The 26,732-nt window shown below is 44.1% G+C and overlaps 2 protein-coding genes across 3 annotated transcripts in view; both read right to left on the reverse strand.

Annotated features, from left to right (window-relative positions):
* Positions 1-26,433, reverse strand: part of LOC147642241 (long chain base biosynthesis protein 2d-like) — a 45,914-nt gene extending 19,481 nt beyond the window's left edge. Inside the window, exons 1-3 of one of the 2 annotated variants that reach the window (XM_086804350.1) lie at positions 25,707-26,433; positions 25,186-25,251; positions 23,777-23,865 (exon numbers count right to left, since the gene is read on the reverse strand). In XM_086804350.1, coding sequence (XP_086660476.1) covers positions 23,777-23,865; positions 25,186-25,251; positions 25,707-25,829 — 278 coding nt within the window. In that variant the 5' untranslated portion in view covers positions 25,830-26,433. Of the gene's footprint in view, positions 1-23,776; positions 23,866-25,185; positions 25,255-25,706 lie in introns of both variants that reach the window. The other variant, XM_086804345.1, reaches the window with a different exon arrangement.
* On the reverse strand, positions 5,362-7,005 carry LOC147642242 (uncharacterized). The gene is made up of 3 exons (XM_086806577.1): positions 6,371-7,005; positions 5,952-6,267; positions 5,362-5,838 (listed from the first exon to the last, which is right to left on the reverse strand). The coding sequence occupies exons 1-3, from the start codon at positions 6,967-6,969 to the stop codon at positions 5,362-5,364; spliced, it is 1,392 nt and encodes a 463-aa protein (XP_086662703.1). The 5' UTR covers positions 6,970-7,005.
* Positions 26,434-26,732: the final 299 nt, after the last annotated feature.

Consider the following 26,732-nt stretch of genomic DNA (forward strand, 5'->3'; position numbering starts at 1 on the left):
ATGTCCAAGAGAACTGAGGAACGACAGGCTGTGAGAGATGCTCGGAAATGTTTTTACTGTACTGAAGAGGGACATATGTCATTTAATTGTCCCAAGAGAAAGTCCCAAAAGGACTCTGACAATAAAGGAGAGCCCAAGTCAAAGAAACCAAAACCTTCTGTAGGGTAAGTTCCTGATCTTGTTGGGGAACAGCCAGGTGGTGAAGAGACAGAGTTGTGCAGGGCATGGGGCAAAGTGAGAGATCAAAATGCCTTGATATTCTTTGACACAGGTGCTAGAGCCAACTTTATTTCACCGGATTTGGCTGGCCGATTGGGGATTCGTGCAGAGGAGATGGGGGCGTTATATGAGGCTAACATGGCTTGTCTAGGGTATGCAGAACCCGTTACTCCTATCATTGGGAAGCTCAGGCTTCATTTGCAGGGTTATGTGGACAGTGAAGAGTTTTTCATCATGCCACTTGATGGATGTGATGTTTTGTTGGGTATGCCATGGTGCCATAGAGTACATGCGGTGGTGGACACATACAATAGGAAGATCACTCTGACTCATAGAGGGAAAGAACATGTTTTGGATGTAAAACTTAAAGAGGAATCTGTTCCTATTGAATCAGCTACGGCAATTTCATCAGTAAAGAAAAAACATCTTTCTGCGTACTTGATTTATGTAAAGGATGCACAAGATGATGAGTCTAAGTCTAATTTGTCTATGTTAGATAAGGACAGGACTGATTTCTTCTGTGGGTTCCAAGATTGTTTTTCCGAGTCATTGCTAGGAGAACTTCCTCCCATTGATCTAATTCCTGGTAGTACTCCACCAAATAGACCGCCGTACCGTGTTAGTGCAGCTCAACAAGAAGAAATTATGAGTCAGGTACACGAGCTTTTGAATAAAGGGTTGATACAGCCTAGCTCATCACCCTTTTGCTCACCTGTACTCTTAGTGAAAAAGAAGGATGGTTCTTGGTGCATGTGCATTGACTACAGGGCGCTGAACAAGAACACCATCAAGAATCGATTCCCCATTCCGAGGATCGATGACATTTTGGACCGCTTTTACAGGGCTCCACAGTCTTTAGTCGTATTGACTTGAAAAGCGGGTATCATCAGATACGTATTAGACCCGAGGATGTGCATAAGACAGCATTTCGAACCACGTTTGGGTTGTATGAGTTTTTGGTTATGCCCTTTGGTTTGACAAATGCACCTGCCACATTTAACAGAATGATGGACAGGATTTTCAGGCCTCATAGAGCGTTTGTGGGCACATTCTTTGATGATATGATTGTGCATTCACAAACTAAGGAAGAGCATAGAAGGCATTTGGCCATTGTGTTTACAGAACTCAAGAACCATAGGCTGTTATTAATGGCAAGAAGAGTGAGTTCTTTTTGCAAGAGATACATTTCTTGGGGCATATTGTGTCTAAGCATGGAGTCCGTATGGATCCAACGAAGGTGGAAGCAATTCTTAATTGGCCAGATTTGAGGACCGTACATGATGTACGCAGCTTTCTAGGATTGTGTTCCTATTACAAGCGGTACATACGGTATTCTGCTGAAATTGCTTCGCCCCTTCATGCCTTAACAAAGAAGACAACTCCGTTTAGATGGGCTGATCGGGAAATTACAGCCTTCAAAAAGCTCAAAGAAAAGCTTACTTCGGATCCAGTATTGGTGTTACCGGACCTCCGAAAGGCTTTTGTTGTCCAGTGTGATGCATGTGGAAGTAGCATTGGGGTAGTTCTCATGCAGGAAGGACATGTGATAGCCTATGAGAGTAGAATATTGCAAGATGTCGAGAAGCATTTACAGGTTTATGAGAAAGAGATGTTGGCTGTAATCCATGCTCTTTCTACATGGAAACACTATTTGCTTGGGACTGATTTCACTGTGCAGACAGATCATCAGACCTTGCGTTATTTCCTCACGCAAACTAAGCTTTCAGAGAAGCATATGCGATGGACAAACTTTTTGTCTATGTTTCACTTCTAGATTGTGCATGTGGAAGGCAAAAAGAATGTAGTGGCAGATGCTTTGTCACGCAAGCCACCGGTCTCAACAGTTTCACTTGCTTATCATCATGAGCTTGATGAAATGAAAGAGCAGTATGCCCATGATGAGGACTTTGAAAGGTTGTATGATCAGATGTCTGAGGGTCAGCGGCATGAGCATTATACTCTCAGGGATGGATTTTTATTAATGCATGGCAGACTGTGTGTTACCAGGCCATTGCGACTCAAGGTTATGATTGAAAGTCATGCTCCAACGTATGCAGGTCATAGAGGTATTGACGCCACGGTAAAAGCAGTGGAGACTTTCTTTTATTGGCCAACCTTGAGAAGAGATGTTGATGCTTTTGTTAGGCAATGCATCGTATGTCAGAAGGTAAAGTTTGACCGTCAAAAGACACCAGGGTTACTACAACCTTTACCTATTCCAGATAGACCTTGGAAGAGCACTGCCATGGATTTTATATTTGGACACAAACGGGCAATGATGGCATTTGGACTATCATATGCAGGTTCAGTAAGCAGGCTCATTTCATTCCCGTGCGTAAGACGATCAAAGTGGATCATATGCTGAAGTTGTTCATGGCGAACATCTTCAAGTATCATGGCTTGCCTACGTCTATCATTAGTGACCGTGATCCACGGATGACGAGTTTGTTCTGGAGAGGGTTGTTTGACAACATGGGTACAACTCTCAAGTTTTCATCGTCAATTCATCCACAAACAGATGGTCAGTCGGAAGAGGCCAACTCTACAATGTTAGATCTTCTTAAGTGTTATGTGTCAGAGCACAAGCAACAATGGGAAAAGTATCTTCCTTTGGTGGAGTTTGCATATAACAACACTGTTCATACCTCGACAAGCAAGGCGCCTTTTGAGATTGTGGAAGGAGCGAAGAAGGTACCACCCACTTTGCACACAAAGGATAAGATCTTTGAGGCTGATCAGTATGTGGAAAATATGGATGAAGCTTATCGGAGAGTTAAGTTGGCACTCCAAAAAACTCAGCAAAAGCAAAAGAAAGCCGCAGACCGTCACAGACGTGCATTAGAGTTTGCATTGGGTGATTGGGTTCTTTTGCGCTTTGAAAAGGCTAGACTCAAGAAGATGAAGGGTAAAGAGCGCTTATTCCCTAAGTTGAGCATACGTTATTATGGGCCTTTTCAGGTATTGGAAAAGATTGGTGAGGTAGCCTATCGTTTGAAGCTACCAGATCACTCGAGGATTCACAATGCTTTTCACGTGAGTCTCCTTAGACCTTTCCGTGGGGATGTGCCTGAGGATGTATCAGATGAGGCTCAAGCCGGAAGTTGAGGAACTTGATGAGGTTCTGATTCCAGAGCAGATACTGGCACATAAGGAAAGAAAGGTACGAGGTAAAGTTTCCTGTCGCTATCTTGTGAAGTTCAAGAACTATTCACCGATGGATGCGAAGTGGATGGAGGAAGGTGACTTAACAGATTCACCTCAGGTTTTGCAGCTTTATCTCGATGCCTTTGAGTTAGAGCCGACTCTTGTTGTGGCTCGTTCCGGTTCAGCAGAGCATGGGTCTGGAGCATTACCTGATGCTCAAGAGGGGGGTAGCACCTCCACTCCCTTGATACAGACAAGCTCAGATGACATCTAGAGGTCGCTTGGTGCAGTTTTTATCTCACCCGAAGGTACTGATGGCTGACAGTATATCTGTTTATGGGACTTCTATGATATATGTGTACTAGTCACATTGGATGTTGTGGTTGTGTATGGTTCACAGTGGTATACAGCTTGGACTATTCCTACGCCATTGGTTTGCAGTGAATGATGTTACATGTGCATGGCTTAGAGAGATTGGGACGCTGATCTTGCCATATTGTATATTTCACTTTGAATATTTTGCTGTATCACCAGAATGCACTCGAGGACGCTTGCCATTTTTCAAGAGGGGGGTATGTCATGACCCTGTGAAAATGGAACAGCACAAGTGTGGGCATGGTGGTTGCTGAGCAAAAATATTAAATGATTCACATTTGGGGTGCCCGGACAGAGATAATGATGTGTGGACATCTCCAGGTGTGAAGAGGGGAACAAGAACATTAATGTTTTAATGTTTTATTAATGGGTTGCCCCTAGGCCTAAGTGGCCCCTAGGGAACTTTAATGTTTATTAAAGTTGGGGCCCTAGGACAATTTTGGAGAGAGGCCACTCCACTTTTGGAGTTACACGCCTCTCTCATCTCTCTCTCTCTCTAGCTTTTTGGAAAGTCGTGCAAGCTCATGCGTGGAGGCAAAGAGAAGAGGGCTGGTCGACTGCATATGCTTGCTGCTGTATGTGAGAAGAACAAAACTGTTCAGACAGGCCGTACAGAGCTGTATGACAGCAAGTACAAGTGTACGGACTGCTGCAAGTACAGGGTACAGTACGACTGCTGCAGGTTCCTCTGTTGGTACAGACAGCGCTGACAGAGGCTGAGAACAAGTAGAGGCTGTGCTGCAGGTTCTGGCGGCGACTGTGCTGCAGGTACAGTCGTACGAACACCAGTACAGGCGGCTGTACGACTGCTGGCAGGTGGCTGGTTGCAGGTACAGAACTGTACCGGTATAGCAGGTGAACAGGCTGATTCAGGCGTGCGCAGCACAGTCCGCACAGTTCTATACGGACAGATTCAGTCAGGTGCTAAAGACCTGTACGGACAAGTGCAGAGTGTTAAAGACTGTACCGTCCACCAAGTACAGGTGGCAGCAGCTGCAGGCGTAGAGACTATACAGACAGTTGCAGGCAGTGCTGTATCAGAGCTTATTTGGTGCATTAGACAGGTGGTTGCAAGAAGGCAAGTACAGACGGGTACGATTGGCTTCACGAGTGCAGAACCACGAGCTGATTTTGGTAAGCTCTTAACTTGTTCATCTATCTTTCTTTCCATTGGCTTATGTCCATAGTAGCGACACGTTTCAAAAAACGCGTTTCAAAAACGCGTTTGAAACGTTTTGGAAACGTTTCAAACCTTTCCAGAAGTTTGAAACGCGTTTCAAACTTTCCCATCTTGGCATGTGAAAAATCAATACCATATATGATATTTATATGCCAGAATATATGGGATCATTGATAGCATTGATAAAATGATAATATGTTGAATATATGCATGCTTGTATGATGTATCAGGATTTAGTAATAAGTATGTACTATCATCTATGCATAATGGGCCCATGGCCCATGGGATAGCAAATGCCAAATATGCCAAGGCAGTCATCCATGTTCAAACTTCAAACTCAAAGTTTCAAACTTCAATCCTAGATAAAAACTTCAATCCGTGTCACATGTGACACACAGTACATAGTACAAAATAAAGTAGAAAATAGAATCAGGAGTCAGGACTCAGGAGTCATCCTCCTCAGACGGAGACGACGACGACTCCTCATGGTCAGCTCCATCCTCTGATGTCTCTGACTCTGTGCCGGAAGAAGACTCTGCCTCAGCTTCATAAATCTCAGGTTCTGTAGCCGTAGCACTCCTAGAAACTCCATCTCTAGATGCATGCACTCGTGTGATACGAGCTGGTGCCATCAACTCCTCGTAAAGCATAGCATAGATGTCACGCTCCTCCTGAGGAATATCCGGTACATCCTTCACCAACTCTATGTCAATCTTGTCGACATTCACTTGGCGCAGCTCGATTGGATTGCCTTGTTGCTCAATTAGACGGAGGTTGCAATGACAATAAACCAACCGTTCTAATTGAGCACTGCTCAATTTGTTCCTCTTCTTTGTGTGGAAGAGAGCCCATGTGCTCCAGTTCCTCTCACAAGACCCAGAGCTGCAATCTTGTGAGAGGACTCGCAATGCAAGGCGTTTCTGTCATAGAAAGGACATAAAACTTTGTAAGTAGTCATGATAAAGCACTAACCTCCCATTGCATCATGATTCATGGCTATTATTGATGTAACATTTGAATACTAAACACTTACCAGTAATGGAGTACCAATCCCATATTTCTCCCACCATGAGACTGGCTGTAGCTGTGTCTCTCTTAGTAGTGCGGTGGGTCTTCCAAACACACGGCTCCCATTGCGATATACCAAGAGCTCATCCTCCAATTTTCTCAAGAGATTAATATCACCTCCTGTCCACCTCTGGATGTACTGTTGCCACCCTTCTTCCAACTCCTCGTTGTTGAACTGCTCCTCATTACGCCATAGAGGATGCAGTATATGGGCAACCGAATGGATTGGTCTATGAAACCAATTCCATCTACGGTTCCAAACCTCCCTGATGTCCTGGACCCTATTCATAGACCAAGTCACGAATAACGATTCACCAACAACCAAAGCCAAATAAACCCGACAAGTACAAAACTGGAAAGACATGCATATTGCATATTACATACCTCTCTGCTGATAGAACGGTGCACCGATTCAGGGCTTCTCCAATACGGTCCATGAACTCGTAAAGGAGACCAAGAGTGCTGCCCTCCATGTCTGGGATGCGAAGGACACTGTAAAGAGGCTGAGTGGCCTTCACAAGTGCTTTGACATCATCCCACCAACTCTCTCGCATCACAGCACGCACAAATGCCACTGCCTTGGGCTGCTCTCGATCCTCCCATGCCATCCACTCTCGTGACACAACTGTGCGGAGTAGCCCTTGCTGGACTCTCACTAGCCTCTCAATCACAATGAACATGTACGCAAACCTGGTCTTTGAGGGCTTGAGCAACTCTAGATCACTATGGGTATGGGCACGGTACATGTAGAGGATTTTTAGCCTCTTGGTAACAAACCTCACCATGCTCCGAGCTATAGCAAAGATCTCAGAAATCCAAGGGATTTTAGCAACATCCTCTATCATGAGGTCAAGACTATGTGCTGCACAAGGAGTCCACACTATCTCTAGGAACTCATCCTCTAACATTCTGCCCATGGACACACAATTAGAGCCATTGTCAGTAATCACCTGCACCACATGCTGAGCACCAATCTCTAACATTGTCTAGCGTATGTGTTGCCATATAAAGGCTCCTGTCATCACCGTCCCTAGAACTGAAGCATCAATGGCACGCATAAACATTACGCCCTTGCAGGAGGACACCAAAATGTTATAAACATTCCTTTTCCGCATATCTGTCCAACCATCACATAATATGGTGCATCCATATTTATGCCATGTTGCCTTCAAAGCTCCATCTCAAGCTGTACAAGATCTTTCTCATCTCTCAAGTGCTTCTTGCGTAAGGAGTCATATTTGGGACCCTCCCACTCATACCCAATGCGGCTAATGGCTCTCATGGTCTTCTTCCATCTTGGAGTGCGCACAATGTGAAATGACAAAGCACACTGAATAAACAACCTTGTCAATTCACGGGTGGCCTCAGCAATTGCTGCTTTCTGAAAACGAGCTTTAATGCTTGCACTCTTCAAAGAAGGCCTAATGGGCAAGGAAGACCTGTGGGCACAAGGAGCAGAGATAGAACCTACAGCCGTTTGACTCTGCATCTCTTGTTCATCACCCACTCTAGCTCTTTTGGTGACATCCTCCTCCTCTTCCTGCATGTCATCATGGCTGCTTCCAAATCCTTTCATGGCTGCTTCTTGCTCCCTCCTCCATTGTAGAAGAGAGGCTTTGATATCCTGGGGCACTTTATCACAAGCACCAATGCCTTTGCCTTTTAGACCTGAAAAATGAGCCTTTATCTTGTTTGCAGATCCACCTGAGACCTTATCACAATACTTGCACTTCCATTTTTCAGTGCCTGAACCCCCATACTTGCCCATGGGAATGACATGAGTCCACATTGAATCTCTAGCACGAGGCATTTTGGAAGCCTGGAAGAATGTTGCCCAAATTTCAAGTTTTGAAATTGGTGGTGAGCCAAAGGCCGTTCCCTCCTGTGGTAGCACCCGTAGTGGCGCTACGGTGATCTAACATTCGGCTAGGCTAGTGTGGACGGCAGGCCACACACTATATAGCCTGGGGGATAAGGGGCAATCCTCATTCTTCCTCTGTGGCTAGGTGGTGTGCCAAAGGCCGTTCCCTCCTGTGGTAGCACCCGTAGTGGCGCTGCGGTGATCTAACAGAAATCCTCTTCATGGGCGATACCCTGTTATAAAGCCAAATGCTGCCATATACCTCTGGCCCGCGTCATATGCTTGATATGATTGATTACCTACGGTGTGTGGTTGAGGAAGATAAATAAACGGACCCTTGCGTTGACACGATCCCACAATTGTACCTGTGCCTCCAGGTCCCTTCGGGTTGACGGTAACTCCCCTTCCTCTACTTCTGGCCGTGGAACCCCAACAATGATGAAATCAGCAAGGTCATAAGACTCCAGAACAGATTTCATCATAACCTTCCATATGCCGTAATTGTTCCCGTCCAACTGACGGTCCACCGGGAACGTGGGGAGTGTAGGAATCTTCACATGCCTCTCGGCCATCTCTAACAAATCTGCCATTGCGGGGATGTAATATGAAAAAGGGTGGGTCGGTGGGAACAAAGAAGAACTTACAACTGCAAGTGGCTGTCCAACAAATCAACCCGCCATCTTCTTGCTTCTCCTCTTCCCAAACAGTCCCTAACAGTCCACCAATCAGCAACACAACAATCCCCCTCTTGCTCACACAAATCCCAAGAACTATCAAGAGCCTAGGGCTCTAATACCATGTCAGAATATGCAGCGGAGATGATGACCAAATCTGGGAACACGAGCAAACACAATGCAAAAAAACAGCACGAGAGAGAGAGAGAGAGAGAGAGAGAGAGAGGCGTGTAACTCTACTCTATATACACAAAGAAGATCCCGAATACAAGATACAATAGCAAGGAAGTGAGGGGTCCATTATATATGGACCCCAGGCAGCAGTCGGCCTACTCCAGAGACAGCCGATTGGGTCCAGTTCTCCACGACGTGCTCTAAAGGCCAATCGGCCAGCACAAACAGGGTCGGGGCACTATCCCAAGGTCGGGTACAGTTGGCCAGAGAAAAACAAGAGAACAACAGCTGCCAACACACGACTGTCACCCTAGGCCAAGAAAAAATGAAAAAAATATGGGGAAAAATACGAGGAGTGAGGAAAAATGAAAAAACACCTACAAGGGGGCACACCCACAACAAAGGCCCAGGTGTCTACATAAAGACAGGAGATGACTTCTAACAAGAACTCATTTTATGTACTTGTAAGAAGAACTTCATAATCATTTTGTGAGAGAGAGAAACAACACTTAGAGCTTGAGAGCAAGAAGACAAGGAGGCTACAGCTACTCTATCAAAGTGTGGGGATTCTTTTGCAAAGAGAAGACCATCACTTCGTGGCGGAGGTGCTGCCCAAGTGTATGCGAGAAAGTGTTTCAAAGCCCTTGAAGAAAAGCTAGCTCAATTCTTCTTCGAAGTACTACACTCTTGTGTGCATCCAAAACACAATAGAAGACAACCAATTGTGTGACCCATTGGAAGGCCATTGGGGTGGCACCCAGACAGGTGAGTTTCTCCAATTCTTGTGCGTGTATGGTAAGCCATCACGAACAAATTAGGAGATTCCAAATCATTTGTTTTCAATCTTGTTTGATGGTGATACCATGCTGAATTTAATCAGCCAAAAATACACTTTGTTAAAATGCTAGAGGAATAATCTATATTCCTATGAAGGGGCCCAACCATTTCGGGTCTATGTTGTGTCAACTCCATTCTTCTATCTATCTCTCTCAAGTGATTGCTAAAATTTTGAGTGGTTTGCTTCAAAATTCAGCCTAAAGTTGGCTAAGTGTGATTAGAAGTGAATTGTTTATTACGCAACTGAGGCGAGTTTCATTAATCCACCACAAAGCAGGGCGAGGGTTCCTTCCAAGATTGCAAACCCGAGCTTGATAGGTTCCATGTTGGTGTAGATGAGTGAGGAGACATTTCACCTTACTATTATGTGATAATTTATCGCCACGACAGTTGCAATGCCTAGTTTGTATGTAACTCGGTGCACCAAGGAATGTCTTTCCAGATTGTGTTGTAATTCAAGTTTATGATTATATATGTATTGTTTTTAAAATGATTTGTTCGCATTAGGAGATAAAAGGAACCCATGTAGGGAATTAAATTGAGGAATTATGTTTTGTGATGCATCTGCACCAAGAAGGTGCTTAGTAATTAAAAACCTCATAGTTGACCGTATCCCAAACCTGGAAATACTCCACAAAAAAGAAGGGAGCGAGGGGGGGTTCGGCCCATTCTGGCCTCTATGTGGTGTTAGATGTGCACATCTCTCTTTTACAATTTTATGGAATTAAGTGGCATATGTTTAAGGTTATGACTAATTTAAGTGTTTGATTGCATTGATGTGTTAGAATTTGTGCATCTCATGTGTTGTAGGATATGGTCCTTTTATTTGGCATATTCTTATTTTCTCATATTTGATCTAGTCGTGGGAATTTATAGGTCGTGGGCTGCTGTCTGGCAGCTACATGGGGACAGTCGGCCAGCCACAAGTCTCCCTATATAAAGGCCTCTTCCTCTCACCACTTGTATCCAACATTCCAATTCACAGGCATATGCTCTACACCCATCTACTGGCTGGTATTGCCATTGTAAAAGCCTCTTGCTACATAATAAAGATGTTCATTGTCTGATGTCTCTCTCTCTCTCCCTCTCTCCATTTCTCCTATGTTTTGCTCCCACATTGTGCAACTTTATCATGGTATGATCGCCCAGGTTCCCTACTGATCCGGCCCTCCTTCTCGCATTTCTCTGATGCCTTGCTGCTGTCCTCTCTCCTCCATCTGCGTTTTTTCTGCAAATCGCCCACCCTGGAGGCTTCAAGTGGCTGTCCAGCACTTGTGTGTTTTCTGGTGGAGTTTTCTGCACTTGCGTTTCCTAGTGGAGTTTGGAGCAGGCGAGGTGGCTGGTTGCTGTGTTTACAGCAGTGTTTTTGCGAGTTTCGAGCTTCCTTCTACAGCGTTTTTCTGGGTGCTTTTGTCTTCGTGGCTGGTATCGAACGCCTGGGTACCTGGCTGCTCATATGTGCGTTTTTCTACCTCGTGGCGCTTCATTCCTGGAGCTTGAAGGTGGCAGCTTTTTCTTCACTCCTGGATCAGCGTTTTTTGCAGTGACGCCCCTTCTTCATCAGCGTTTTCTCTTCAGGTGCTCCTGCCCTACGTTTTCCTTACAAAGTTCAAGATGCGATCTAGAGGCGGGATTTTTTGGTGGTCAGTGGCTGTTTTTACAGCTTGGATTGCAGCCAGAGGTACGTTTCTTGCTTGTGTTGCAGCCCAACAAGTGGCTGTTGTCGTTCATCTTCTTCCCAGGCGTCCCTCCCCTCTTGGTGGGTGTTTCTCGGAGGATTTTTGTGGACTGTTTTGCTGCTATCCAGTCTCTCTCTATCTCAGATCTTTGACGGGGCTGGCTGATTGGTCCTTGTGGTTCCTGCTGCTCCAGAAGTTTTGGAGATTGGTGGTGGATTGTTGAGATCATCAGTGGCACAAAGCCTTGCTTGCGGAGATTTTCTATTGCCGTGGATATGGGTTCCCTCTTGGAGGAGGAATCTGTCCTTGTTTCTCAGGAAAAGGTAAGGTTCCCTCCTAGTGGACAGGATCAAGCGCTTGCTACATTGCAAAAGATAGAACGGTGTCGCTACTACTCTTGTGGAAAGAAGAGTCACTTGGCCAAGGATTGCAAGACCAAAGGTAAAGCCCAAGCTAGGACCAAGTTTTCAAAGAAGGGAAATGTCAAATCCCCACGGATCTTCCCTCGTGATCGATCTTGGTTCGAAACTCGAATCCTGCAAACAAACGAACAACAAACAAGCAAGGGGGTGCAGGCCTGACTCACCTCCCAACCATGACAGCCGTGGGCGAGCCCACAGTCTTGGCTGTCCCCACCGAGCCACGAGCTGAGCTAACTAGGTTGACGTACCGACCAATCTCCTCCTCGTGACGTCCCATACCGCCACGAAGCTGCCCTCGCGGGCCTCGAGATCGCTGCCGGCCTCGGCTGCACAAAGCAGGTGCACGTCTGCACTAGATCCAGGCTCCAAGACCATAGAGCTCTCACAAACTCGCGAGACTCTCTATATTACAATAACTAACCTTGGCCACCCTTTTATAGGCTCTTGGCCGGCCATCGGGCGTCCACACTTGGCCGCCCGCCCGTCCATACTTGGGTGCCCGCCCGTTAGTATATCCCTAACTCAGCTCGTCAATCAGCCTGCCTAGTTCCAAGCTTCCCCAAGCCTCGAAACTAGTCTTGCATGCGTATAGCACACGGTAGATACCCACTGTGCACATGACATACTCCCCTTCCTCTAAGAGCTCACTCCTGAGCTCACTAAAAAGCCAGGGTAATCTCTCTGAAGAGAAGTCAATGTCTCCCATGTAGCGTCCTCCTCAACACGATCCTTCCACTTGATCTTGTATTCCGTGATAAGCGTATGACGCAATCTTCGTTCACGAAATCCAAGAATCTTTTCAGGTTCGTGAGGAACAAATGTCATGTCCTGGACATCTATAATTTCTTGAGGAGTAACTAACTGATCTGCTCCACCCAGTACTTCCTTAAGTCTACTGACATGAAATACAGGATGAACTTTCACATGAGATGGCAAATCCAATTCATATGCAACTGAACCAATCCGTCGTGTAACACGAAATGGTCCACAGTATCTAGGGGATAATTTCGGAGATCTACCTGTCCATAAAGTCTCGGAATCTTTCGGAACTCGCAAATACACCATCGTTCCTTCAAAGAACTCTCTAGGTGAACGATGTCTATTAGAATAAAACCTGTCTCGGTCTTGAGCACTTCTAATAGATTCCTTCGCAACTTGTAACATTTCTTGCATATCTTGCAAAAAATTACGTGCTGCATCATGCTGAAGTCCTGAGAATCCTACTGTAACAGGTGATCTTGGTTGAAAACCGTACATAAGCATGAAAGGACTAAACCCTGTACTCGTATGCTTAGTACTGTTATATGCAAATTCTAACATAGGAAGATAATCCTCCCATGAACTTTGTCTTTTGGATACATATGCTCGAAGCATATCCTCCAAAATCTGATTCACTCTTTCAGTCTGGCCATCAGATTGAGGATGATCAGAGGAACTCAAATTCAAAGTTGTTTCCAACTTCTCGAAAACAAGTTTCCAAAAGTCACTCGTAAACTTAGAGTCCCTATCACTGACTATGTCCTGCGGTAACCCGTACAGTCTAAACAATTGCTCGATAAACTGCCGAGCTAATTGCGTAGCTGTAATAGTCTTCCGGGTCGGTAAAAATCTAGCCATCTTTGTCAAGCGATCTACCACAACCCAAATAGAATCATGGCCTTGATGTGTTCTTGGCAATCCGGTAATAAAATCCATGGAAATACTTTCCCATTTATTACCTGGGATTTGCAAAGGATGCAACAACCCAGCCTGTCTAAAGCGTTCAGCTTTATTTGCCTGACAAATCTGACACTTGAGAACATAATCTTCTACATACCCTTTCATCTTCGGCCAATAAAAAGTGTGTTTCACTAATGATAGTGTCCTATGTACCCCAGGGTGTCCAGCAAAAGGGGCGTCGTGACACTCCCTCAGAATCTTGGACCTAATGTCCGGGATCTGTGGTACACAAATTTTGTCATTACGGAATAGTAAACCATTCCGAATCATCCACTGACCTCCTGCAGCCTGAATGGTAGACTGCTCAGTCACCGAGTCTTGGTCAATCAATGAGCTCCCGTCCTGGATCCTCTGCCAAAATGGACCAAAATAACTATCAGTCCTGCAAAGCCCTCTCAATGACTGAAATAAGTCAGTAGAAATCTCGGTGAACGACAAAGAATTCACCTCTCTAATTCGACTAAGCGCATCTGCAATATTATTCATGGACCCTTTCCGATAACGGATCTCAAAATCAAAATCTTGCATTAACTCTGCCCAACGAGCTTTCCTACCTCTCAAATCGTCCACATCACACACATACTTGATTGACTGATGATCAGTCAATACCACAAACTTGGAGCCATATAAATAATGTCTCCAAACCTTGAAAGCATGAATCACAGCATAAAGCTCCTTCTCAAGGGTTGGCCAACGAGATTGAGTGTCATCTAGCTTTTTACTTTCAAAAGCAACCGGTCTACCATCTTGAAATAAAGCAGCCCCGATAGCATAGTCACTGGCATCAGTTTCAAGAACATAAGGCCGACTAGGATCAGGCAATGCTAAGATAGGTGCTTCCTTGACTTTATCTTTCAAAAGTCTGAAGGCCATATCCAAATCGTTATTCCAAGTGATAGGCTGATTGGACTTACGTCCACGACCTTTCAATAAGTCGGTCATCGGTAGTGTGAGCTGAGAGTACTCCCGTACAGACTTCCTAAGAAAAACTACAAAACCGAGAAAAGAACGAAGTTGTTTCACTGTTCGTGGTATGGGCCAGTCCAAAACCTTCTGAACTCGGTCATAGTCAATGCTCAATCCATCTCTAGTGATCTTGTGTCCCAAGTAAATGATGTCGGTCATAAAGAACTCACATTTACTCAATTTAGCATATAGTCGATTCTGTCTTAAAATAGATAAGACAATCGTGAGGTGTCTGACATGATCCTCAAGAGTACGACTATAAATCAAAATATCATCCAGGAACACCACCACAAATTTTCCCAAATGTTCACGAAAAAGATCGTTCATCATTTGCTGGAAAGTGGCTGGAGCATTGGTTAACCCAAAAGGTAATACGAGAAACTCGTAATGACCATACCTAGTCCGAAAGGCGGTTCTTTCGACATGCCTTTCATGAATACGTATCTGGTGATAGCCAGTACGTAAATCTATCTTCGTGAAATATTTCGCTCCTACTAATCGGTCAATTAGGTCATCTGATCTAGGGAGAGGATAACGGTTCTCAATAGTCAACTTGTTCAATCTTTTGTAATCTATACACATTCTCCAAGTATTGTCCTTCTTTCTCCTAAGCAACACAGGTGCACCCCAAGGTGATTTACTTGGACGGATCTGGCCCATCCTCAGATAATCTTCGAGTTGTTTAGCCAACTCATCTTCCTCAGCTTGGCTCATCCTATAAGGTGGAATACTCACAGGATGAGCACCAGGGATCAAGTCAATACGATGATCTACTGCCCGTTCAGGTGGTAAACCCGATGGCAATTCCTTAGGAAATACATCTTGAAATGAATCAAGTATCTTCTGTAATTCTTTGCTTTCAAACACACTTAATTCATTCACATCCATGGAAGGGATGAGAAAAGAAGAAAGTGGAATCAATACACAATGGAAAGTGGTGTACAAAGAAGAATTCATTATATTTCCAAAATCAATTGTATTTACAAGAGGTCCCTGAGAGGGATGGATACAATCACCTAAAATACTATACTTGGTGTCCCTATGCTGAAAAGAAAAAATATGACTAGACCAATCTATCTGGACAGCAAGAGTCTTAAACCACTCAATCCCTAATAACAAGTCTACATTTTCCAGATGCATGACATAGCATTCCAGAGTATCTTTGTAGTCCTGAATCTGGATTGGAAGCATCTCGACCTTGCGATCCCAAACTTGTCTGCCCGCAGGTAGACGTACCTCATAGGTATGGTCGCTGAGTGTCGTGTCAAGACTCAATTTCTGCACAAGTTTGTAGTTAACAAAGTTATGCGAACTGCCAGGGTCTAAAAGAATGTGAATTTTATGGCCATTCACTTCTCCATAAACTCGGAGAAGATCATGTATGCCAAATACCTTAGAATTGAACAAACAATCAGAACAAGTACTAGGGCGAGAAAGTACAGTAATTGACGTACCTGTCAAAGACAACTGGTTAGCTGCCTTTGGCTTGGGTCCTGCGTTTGACTTGGTACCCTTTTGCTTCGGGCACTCATTACGCATGTGTCCTTTTTCTTCGCAGATAAAACAACGTCCTTCCTTCTTGAGCTTCAAAGCCCTAAGGAGTCGTTTCTTCTTCGCTGGTGTCGAACTTGTATTCTTCGAAGGTTGGTCCGAAGACTTGCCTTCAGTCGTGTTAGCCATAGGTGTGGAGAACTTTCTTTTATGCTTGTTCCCCTGCTCGGTAACGGGTTTTGACTTGGAAGAGACCATCGTATCATCATAGATACGAGCTGAATGAATGGCCTCGTCCAATGTTTTACATTTGTTATTTTTAACCTGTAATCGGTACGAGTCTGGTAAACCAGCTACGAAAAACCCCAACAGAGTAGTGGGATCCATCTTTGTAGCTTTCATCTGCAAGTCACGAAATTTCTGGAGGTAGACCTCATAAGTGAGGTGCTGCGAGGTCATGGTCAAAGCTGAAAACCGGGCAACAACATCATAATCATCCTCTTTTTTGAGGAATTCTTTCTTGAAAATGTCTTCAAATTGTGCCCAAGTCGTTGGCTTTGGGTTCAGTTCCTTCCACCAAAGCAAAGCTTTGCCGGACAGGAAACCTGCTGCTAACTGTATCTTCTTTCCATCATCATATGGATGAAACTGAAAGTGAACTTGCCACTTGTGTAGCCAAGTGTCCACGATCTCCTTGGTTCGTTGCTTTTGCTCGCCTCCGAACGGTTCCGGAGTAATATTGGGGCCTAAAGCAGAAGCCAAGGTATCCATTCCCGAGAAAGTAGAGAGGATAGTGGTCAAGAGAGCGATGGAGTTCTGCAAAGCCTGCATCTGGGCTGCGATTTGTGCCTGACGTTCCGCCGAAGAAGCTTCAAGAGTTACTTTGAACTCTTGGAAATCTGATTTTGACACAAACTCGTCAAAAAGATCGGCATCAGTGCCTTCCGTAGCCGGCAAGCCTTCGCGTTCCACGAGGGGCTCCAACTCTGATTCTTGGGTCGACATCGTGAAGAGGGTACGCGGAGAGAAAATTTGGTCCTTGCACAACAAAAGTGCGAGCGAAACTCGAGAGCTTGAGAGCTTGAAAACTTGAGAACTCGAGAACTTGAGAACTCGAGAAGTCGAGAGATGTGTGGCAAGAAGCCCACATGAGGGGGATTATAAAGGTTTCCCAAAAGCCAAAAAAACTCGAAAAGCTAGGCTTAGCTTTTGCTTTAGCTTTTGTGTGTTTTTTTTTCTTTTTTTTTCTTGAATAAATATATATATATATATATATATATTTATTAATATATATATATATGGATATATATATTCGGTTTTCTTTAAAAAAAATAGACACCTTTGGAAACCTTAGAGAGGGGGGGTTCTTTTAAAATTTAAAATTTTAACCTCCCCTAAAAAAAAACAAAAACGAAAGCATAAAAAAAACGTTGCTTTCTTACGTGTTTTTTTTTTTTCTTCGCATCCCTCCTGGCGCCTGGATTAGCCCGACGGCGCATGCTGTCGTCACTGCTGCGTGCGCAAGAACCTGCCTGCGTGTCGGCTGCTGGAAACTCGGCGCCTGTACGAAAGCTTGGGCGCCCGCCGGCTGTGCGTGGTCGACTGAGCGCTGGTCTGCCCAGGCGCCATCCTGCTGTAGGTGGCCTGGGCCGCCTGCGCTACGTAAGCTTGGCCTAGGCGCTGCCCGGCTGGGGCGCCTGCGTAGGCCTGGGCTGGCCTGGGCGCCTACCCGCCTGGCCTAGGCGCCTACATGGGCCTGGCCGCCTGGCCACGCAGGCCCATGCGCCCACCTGCATACGCTCCTGCTCGCCTGCCACGTCAACAGAAGTCGCCAGCAAACCCACTCGCCAACGATTAAGTGAACCAGCAGTTCTCTTGCTCTCTCTCTCTCGTTCAATCAACGAAAAGCAATAAACGTGCTTTTTCCTCTCTTTTTTTTCTGTTTTCTCTTCCTGCAAGATATGCGACTGCACACAAGGCCTCTTCTTTGCAAAAGCAATCAACCCTATTCAACCTACCATCTCCCATCAACATGGGTGTCCTTGATGAAGGAAAAACACATACAAAATCTGAAAACTGCAGTATGCACAGAAAAAACAGCAAGCTTTTAAACACATACCGTACTTCGACCTCATCTTCTCTACCTACCGACTTGCTCGTTCACGAGGTATGCTCTGATACCACTGTCAAATCCCCACGGATCTTCCCTCGTGATCGATCTTGGTTCGAAACTCGAATCCTGCAAACAAACGAACAACAAACAAGCAAGGGGGTGCAGGCCTGACTCACCTCCCAACCATGACAGCCGTGGGCGAGCCCACAGTCTTGGCTGTCCCCACCGAGCCACGAGCTGAGCTAACTAGGTTGACGTACCGACCAATCTCCTCCTCGTGACGTCCCATACCGCCACGAAGCTGCCCTCGCGGGCCTCGAGATCGCTGCCGGCCTCGGCTGCACAAAGCAGGTGCACGTCTGCACTAGATCCAGGCTCCAAGACCATAGAGCTCTCACAAACTCGCGAGACTCTCTATATTACAATAACTAACCTTGGCCACCCTTTTATAGGCTCTTGGCCGGCCATCGGGCGTCCACACTTGGCCGCCCGCCCGTCCATACTTGGGTGCCCGCCCGTTAGTATATCCCTAACTCAGCTCGTCAATCAGCCTGCCTAGTTCCAAGCTTCCCCAAGCCTCGAAACTAGTCTTGCATGCGTATAGCACACGGTAGATACCCACTGTGCACATGACAGGAAAGGATCATATACAAGATGATGACTCTGATAGTTCCAGTGATACTTCTAGTGCCCCCAAGGCTACAACAGCTAGAAAGGACCTGAATGGTCAGCTTCTATAGTTATGCAGATAGTTTCCCCCCGTGTGCTTCCAACCAGAGGAGGCTTGTGGGCGGGAGATGGGGCTGTCACAAGCCCCGACTTTTGGTGCATGGAACTAGTGTGCCGGAGTTCCAAGCAGGTAAAATATCTAGCGAGACACGTTCATTTTTGGAGCTATGGACTAGATTTGTTCCAAGCCTATTGCTTGGTGTTGCACTAGATGAGTTCCACGTTCATTGTTCGAGGTCTTTTGAGACATGATGTGTTCACTGTCTATTGTTGGGGGATGATGGGAGCAGCGTTTTTGGCAAACTCGTAATTCCATAATTGGAGCCAAGCAAATTTCTTTGCTGTTCAGGGTGGCATTTTGTTTTGAGGAGCCACGTTAGCACGTGCTCTTTTCGAGGTGTATCCAATATCAGCAGTACTAGAGTGCCCATGGTTGCATCTTCATCAACTTATCTTCTTCAAACTTTTGCACAAATTGAGCTGCAGAGAGGGTGTTAGAATTTGTGCATCTCATGTGTTGTAGGATCTGGTCCTTTTATTTGGCATATCCTTATTTTCTCATATTTGATATGGTTGTGGGGATTTATAGGTCATGGGCTACCGTCAGCCAACCACAAGCCTCCCATATAAAGAACTCTTCCTATCATCACTAGTATCCAACATTCCAATTCACAGGCATATACTCTACACCCATCTGTTGGTTGGTATTGCCATTGTAAAAGCCTCTTGCTATAATAAAGATGTTCACTGTCTAATGTCTCTCTCTCTCTCTCTCTCTCTCTCTCTCTCTCTCTCTCTCTCTCTCTCTCTCTCTCTCTCTCTCTCTACCGTACTTTTCCTCATAGTTATTTCAGTTTCAGTTAGTTGTTTTTAGCTTTTCTTACACAGACATTGTATCAGATCCACCAATTGTTGTAACCTTTTCGGTCTCATAGGTCATTTTGGCCTTTTGAAGACGTTAATATATCATTTCATTTCATTTTCTCTCTCTCTCTCTCCCCCCATGTTTTTCTTCCGCATCGTGCAACTTTATCATAATGGTCAAGTGTTTTGTGAAACCCCTTCTAGCCTCTCGGCGTTACAATAAGAAGGTACGCATCGTACAAGGATTCCTAAACAAGAAAAGCCCTTACTTGGTGGAAAGAGTTGCGCGTGAAACCCACGACATGGGTAGATTATTTGAGAAGAGTTCTTGCACGCCAAGGACGAGTATGGCATGGTACCCAAGTTTAAAAGCTTGGAAATGAAGAATATACCTTTTGATACCTATCTACATAAATTAAGAGAGTCGCAAGCTTGGGCAACGCATATAGATTCTATCACTATTTTGGCATTCTTTGTGGGTGGCTAATGGATATCAACTCCAGATCAAAAACAATCCACGTACAACATTGGATAATGCCATCCAATATGCTAAGATTTATGATGAGACCGTGGCAAAGAAACAACCTAAGAAGCCCCAACAACCCTCATTGACAGACCAATGTAAATGAAAGTTTAAGCATGGGAAGACTTCACAGACTCCAACAAAGACCCAAAGTCAATCACAGACTATGGGAGATCCCAATTCGAAGAAATCAAAGAAAGCGGAGCAGACACTTCATTTCATTAAGGAGGGTCAGTGCTTGAAGTGTGGTCAGCAAGGGCATAAGAGAACGAACGACGCACAATAAGCGAAAGTCAAAGTCGAAGGCAACCCATGCGACCAAGGCTAAAAGCAAAATTACTTTCATACACACTATTGTTTTAGATCATAGTTCTTGCAAGGGTTGTAGCTTTAACATGAAAGTTTTTAGTCCCACAAACCTCATACGAATGTATGGGTCAGTTGGTTGTGGGAAAATTTGTACACATTCTTTTTTACCCTAGGAGTACTCAGAACTTCATGAATGCCAGCTTGTGTAGAAGTTGGGAGTGAAGGCGCAGCCAAGTGATCGTTAGTATCACGTCGACATGTCGTGGGCGCACAATTTTGGGATCAGCGAGTGTCTCAGATGCCTATAACTATACAAAGCTAGGCTTCAGGGAGCTACCTAATTTACGAAGATTGACTCCGTACTAGTTATCACCAGTACTATAAATAATCCTTGGTTATCACTAGTACTATGAATAATCCCTGGTTATCACCTTCATAGTGGTTATCACCAGTACTATGAATAATCTCTAGTTATTACTAAGGATTATTCATAGTTAACCGTACCTTTCACAAACCTCCTTCGGGGAAGAGGATGCAAGTCCAAGAACACAATTTCTTGGAACAAGAAGCTTGATGAGGCTTTCAAGCTCTCAAGCTTAAGGTGAAGAAAGCTCATGTATTGGCCTTGCCGGACCCTAGCAAACCATTTGTGGTCGACATAAATACTAGTGATTTCGCGATAAGGGCCACATTGTTCTAGGATGGTCAAACTATGGCATTTGAAAGCAAGAAGCTTGATGATACGCAAGTCAAATGGCACACTCGAGAAACAGATGTATGCGGTTAAACATGCTCTAAAAACTTGGCAACATTATCTTTATGAACCAAGTTGGTTGTGCTGGCCGACCATGAGTGTATTAACTACATTTATGATAGACCTTGAGAGAAAGGCACAGTGGATTGAGTTAATGTGAGACTTTGATATGGAAATAAAGTATCAGAAGGGTAACCTGAACAATGCCTTGAGTAGAATTGGAAAGGTGAACTCTTTGAGCTTCATCGAGATTAGGGCTAACCTTTATGACCCTCTAAGAGAACTATGTGAGACCAATAGACAGTTTACATGTAGATACATTCCGCAGCAAAATGGAGTTGCTGAGCGAAAAAACAGGCACATTGCTGAGATTGCGCGAGCATTGATGGGAGAGAAGAATATGCTGCATAGCTATTGGGCTGAGACTCTTTTTACAGCAGTTTACATCATGAACAGGACTCCACCAACTACAGCCATACATGATGTAACTCCAGAGAAGAGGTTTCTTGGCAGAAAACCTGATTTATCTCATCTGAAAGTCTTTGGATGCATTGCATATGTGCATGTGCCAGATGAGCTGAGAACTAAGCTGAATCCAAAAGCTAAAAAATGTGCGTTTATTGGGTATTCCCTTGAGCAAAAGGGATACAGGTGTTATAACCCTGCTACACATGAGTTGAGGGTAAGCAGGGATGTTTTTTATGAGATGATCAGCTGGTATGCTATTTAGACCGAGACTCACGAGTCATGCCATCTATGAGTGTGGAAAGTGGTCCGCTCCTTATCGAGAGAATGGATTGTTGTTCCGAAATGAGAAGGTTTGCGTACCAAATAACGATGAGATTAGGAAAAGAATCCTGTATGAATGTCATGACACTCCTACAGCGGGTCATCCCCACGAATACAAAGAACCTTTGATTTGCTAAAACAAATGTTTTACTTCAAGACTATGTGGTAAAGTGTTGTCAATGCCAAGTGAATAAGACTAAACACCTTAGGGCTAGAGGTATGTTACATCCTCTAGAGATCCTAGGAGATAAATGGGAGCACATTTCCATGGACTTCGTCTTAGGTTTGCCATAGACCAGTAAAGAGCATGATGCTATATAGGTAGTGATAGACAGATTGACAAAGATGGCACGATTTTTTGATACAGTCAATGATAGAGACTAGAAGTTTTATGGACACTTCTGGCAGCTCGTTCTCCAAACATTGGAGACAACGTTGAATATGAGTTCCTCTTATCATCCTCAATCTGATGGGCAAACAAAGAGGGTGAATCAAGCTTTGAAGGATATGCTTCTAGAGTTGCCTCCAAATGTGAAAGTGCATCCAATCTTTCATGTCAGTCGAGCGAATGAAAGAAATATTGGAAGCTAAGGATAACCTTAGTACGCCTCAGAAACATGTTGAGGTTGAGAACTTGTCCTACATTACACATGAACCTCAGAGGGTGATAGATTTCAGGAAAAGACAACTCACGGACAAGTTGATCCTTGAATATAAGATAAGTGGAAAGATAGAGAAGACGAGGACTCGACTTGGGAGTCGATAGCTAGTAGTTTGAGTAAGCGCTTCTCTAATTTCATTTAAGAGTGAATGCTTGAAGTTTGAAGATGGTAAGTGACTGATCTAAGAATTAGAAACCTAATCTAGTGGAGTAAGGGGATCCCAATATTAGAGATTAGCAGGCAGAATCTGGCAAATACTTGGCTAGGATTCTTGGATTGATAAAACACACTTAATGGTTGTTAATAGCAAGTTAGCTATTTATAGCGTAGTTATCACTATATAAGTGAGCGCTTAGGCTATTATGAGAGACAGATATATGGATGCACCACCGTCAGTCTAGCTTGGACTAAGAGAGCAATCATGCTCATGCCATGTACATGGCAAGTACGTAGGTTGGCATGTCGAAGGCCTTCAAGCAAGCTTCGATGGTATAGGACGCCATAGTTAGACATGGGCCTATGGGATTGTGCAAGAGCCCTAGCCTTGGCTTGGGGAAGATCAATGGATGTCAATCATGGTTGGAACGTACCACCTCATGATTTGGTTTTGTAGTAACCATGTTTTCAACTATGTTTAGGACAAATTTTGGGTTGGCCTTTACACTTAGCTCGAGACGTGGAGAGACATTAAGGTGATGCATAGCAAAAGAAGAGACTTTTTTAAGCCATTGACACAAATTTTGGTCGAAAAGATTTGCGTGAAAAAGTTTTCTTACCCTTGGGAATGCCCACCATCATAGTATTCCTAGTAAGGGAACATTTCTAAAGTGGAAACATATTTTGGCCTCCACCCATCCCCAAAATAACCTTTCCCTTTTTTTGGTGGCACATTTTTGGTGTTCTAGACGCTTGTTTGGATCAATTACGTTTATAAACCTTGAGATGTTGTACTCTTGACAAATGTGAGGATTTTTCTTGCACTAAGTGACCAAGAAAAAATCATATGGTCTATAGATATAGATATAGGTATATATACACATACACATACACATACACATACACATACACATACACATATACATACATACATACATACATATATATATATATATATGACCATAGCAAGCAATAACCAAATCCATGCAAATTCATAGATCATATTTTCAAGTGTTAAACCTAAGCAAAGTTTGTACTTCCTTCCAAATCCTTGACACAATCACCTACAATAAGGTCTTGTTGTTGTCATTCGAGCAACGTTCCACCACATCAATCCATGCATTTGGTGCACTTGCAATGGGTCGATTGAAACAATCCTGAACACATACAACAGTACAAGTTGATCACCATCAAATCACTTTCTTTTCAGCTGCTCTCTACACTAGAAGATTGGCTGTTGACTGCTTACTTTCATCTCAAATAAAGCAAACTAACTCTACTGTTCACAAGCACCAACAAACTATTATTCAAATGGTCTGTGACGCAACTATAAGGACACCAGGAAGGCAGCCCAAACATACAGCTAAAAAGAACCTTGTATGACTGTGACTTAACCCTTGACATAATAAAGAAATAGAATGTATGTATGCGTGCATGCATGTACATAGGTATGTATGTATGCACATCGCATGCATGGATGACTAATCGATGCATACATCCATGTATGCATGCATGGATGTATGCACATTGCATGCATGGATGAACATATGCACTAATTGATGCATGAATGTATGTACATACATACATACATATGTATCTATGTATGTGTATGTCTGTGTCTATGTATACGTATGCATGTATGTATATAATTGTGCGTGTGTGGTTGTATGTAGCTGTGAAAACAACTACATGGTCACATGACCTTCACGTTGATGCTCGGCCACAGCTTCAGGATAGAGTTCAACATAAAGGTTACCACAAAATTTCATAGAAGTCTTCCTACTCTTGGTCACAATGGTCTCACTATAGAATCCTGTATCATGCCTATATAAGATAGTTATAAACCCTCACACTGCAGCTACCAAGGTCAAGCATGCAGCTTGTATGATATCTGCATGCACATATGGACCATCATGAAGCATCCTTCTCAACACTTAGCTCTGCCTCAATCATAAGGCACCACTAATCTTTAAGAGGTAGACTTAGCCAGTCTACAAGAAGAAACTTCAAACATACCCTTGGATGGGAAATATGGCATTCACAAATGCAGCATGCCTCTACAACTTACAACCCCCACGCCAAGAGCAGCGCATATAAAAATTGGCTCTGGCAGGACATCACAAACCACCAACTACACCACAAATAGGGTCAGTCCACGCACAATAGGGCTGGGTCTGCATAAGGTAGTGAAAGCCATGCCTGCCGTACACCTATAGGGATCATCAATTAGTATGTAGATGGCACCCTCTGTCACCATCCAAGGAGTTGCTAAGAGCTGAGTTACAACGAACCGTGGTAGGCAGCTTATTACTACCTGTATTAGGCACCCATAGCGTCTTCAGTCCCTGGGGCCTGTATATTAGGGCTCACAACATGGGCTAATCCCTGTGCTAAACCCTAACGCTAAATAGTACTGAGTGTGCTAAACACCAACACTAATTGATCACTCTCACCCAATTCTAGAGTATAGCATGTACCTGAATCCGATGATATAGTCTCCGTGTGTAAAAGTCTTCAAAGTCACGGCAAAGAGGAGCGTAGCCCTGCTGAGACAAAAATCTTTCGTCTGTTACTAAAGTTTGAGAGATCAGAAATCAATCCTTTCCCAATTTAGAAGATCCCCATCAATTTTGGGGGGAAAAAAAACACATGTAAGAAAAACAAAAAACATGTGAAGGAAAGTAAGCTTAGTGCCACTATTGAGCATGTTACACATTTTAGAAAATCCAAAAAAAAACACCATCTACGGATCAACTACAAACAAGTGAAGTGCAAATATGAATACAATTACATTAAAAAAAGCAAAAGAAAGTAAAATAAGATCAGTTTGGTGCGATGAATGTGCCATATTAGCCCGCTAATTATAGACCAGAACAGCTAAAATTTCTTCAAAAAGGTGCAGGGAAAAGAAAACCTTTACCTAAATGAGCAACAAGACAGCATTGTAGAGAACAAGGGTTCTCAGATCTGCTCTCGTTTCACACGGAAAGAGAGTTACCTGCGGAGTGGTATCATCTGTGCGAAAGAGTCTTCGAAAAAAGTCGCGCAGGTGGCCGAAGACGAAGAGAAGCCCGTAGCTGAAGTAAGTGGTGAGAGCTGCGAAGTAAGGGATGGTAACCATGGCGCTGGCAAGCAGGAGATCCACTCGAAATCGGACGAGCAGAACAGAAAGCAAAGCAGAAATCCTTGGAAATACCCTTGCTTCAGACCTTCAAAAACCCTAGCTACTGCTCTGCGCAAGCCTGCGGAAACCTTGTAGGCAAAAATAGGCAAGCCTGGCCTGAATAATCTACCCTAGCTGCGCCTCAGAAAATATCAGTGCAGAAAAGCTAGTTGTTGTTTCTGCAGAAACCCTCTAGTGTGCCAGGCCTGCAGAGTCCGCCATCGCCTAGCTGCATAGTAAGAACGGAGCGAAAACCCTCGATGGTGCTAACCTGAAGAAACCCTAGACTAAACACGGGCTTCTATTTCTGTGCAGGCCTGCACAATCCGCCATACGCCCTGGTGGTGCTTTTTTTGAACTGTCCTGTTTGTTCGTTTCCAGTTAACGGCACGTTGGTCAATGAACCCTTTGATTTTGGAACTTGCTGCCTTAGGTTACGCCTCTGATCTCTATTGGCCGGTGGGCACATGGAACCTAGGTTTTTTTCGAACCCTCTGATTTTGGAACGATCTCTAATAGCAGAGATGGACTTGCTGCCTTTAGCACATAAACGTTAGACAAAGGGACTTTAACCAAAAAAAAAACTCTACACACATAAGAGGGTTTTGTATTCAAAAAGTGGAAAAATGAGTTAAGATTTTATTTTACTCGTCTCAAAATCTAGCAGAAAGGTAAATCAAAATTACAAAAATTTGTAAATAGGATCACATAGGTGTTTTAATACTCTTGAATGCCAGGAAAACAAAAGAAAAGAAACAATACATAACGCTTTTCATACGAAGAAGCTTAACTTCAAGATCTAGAAAACGGACCTTGAAGTTAAGCTTCTTCTTATGAAAAGCAAGCGTTATGTATTGTTTC

This window comes from Cibotium barometz, chromosome 1 (genome assembly GCF_041138505.1).
Source record: "Cibotium barometz isolate CiBa-2024 chromosome 1, ASM4113850v1, whole genome shotgun sequence".
Classification (NCBI taxonomy): Eukaryota; Viridiplantae; Streptophyta; class Polypodiopsida; order Cyatheales; family Cibotiaceae; genus Cibotium; species Cibotium barometz.

Bases quoted from the DNA above. Each gene is read 5' to 3' on its own strand.
- LOC147642242 (XM_086806577.1), bottom strand. From the start codon at position 6,969: ATGTTAGAGATTGGTGCTCAGCATGTGGTGCAGGTGATTACTGACAAT. The intron at 6,268-6,370 runs GTATGTAATATG...GTCTATGAATAG, and splicing joins ACCGTTCTATCAGCAGAGAG to GGTCCAGGACATCAGGGAGG. The intron at 5,839-5,951 runs GTAAGTGTTTAG...TTTCTATGACAG, and splicing joins GGATTGGTACTCCATTACTG to AAACGCCTTGCATTGCGAGT.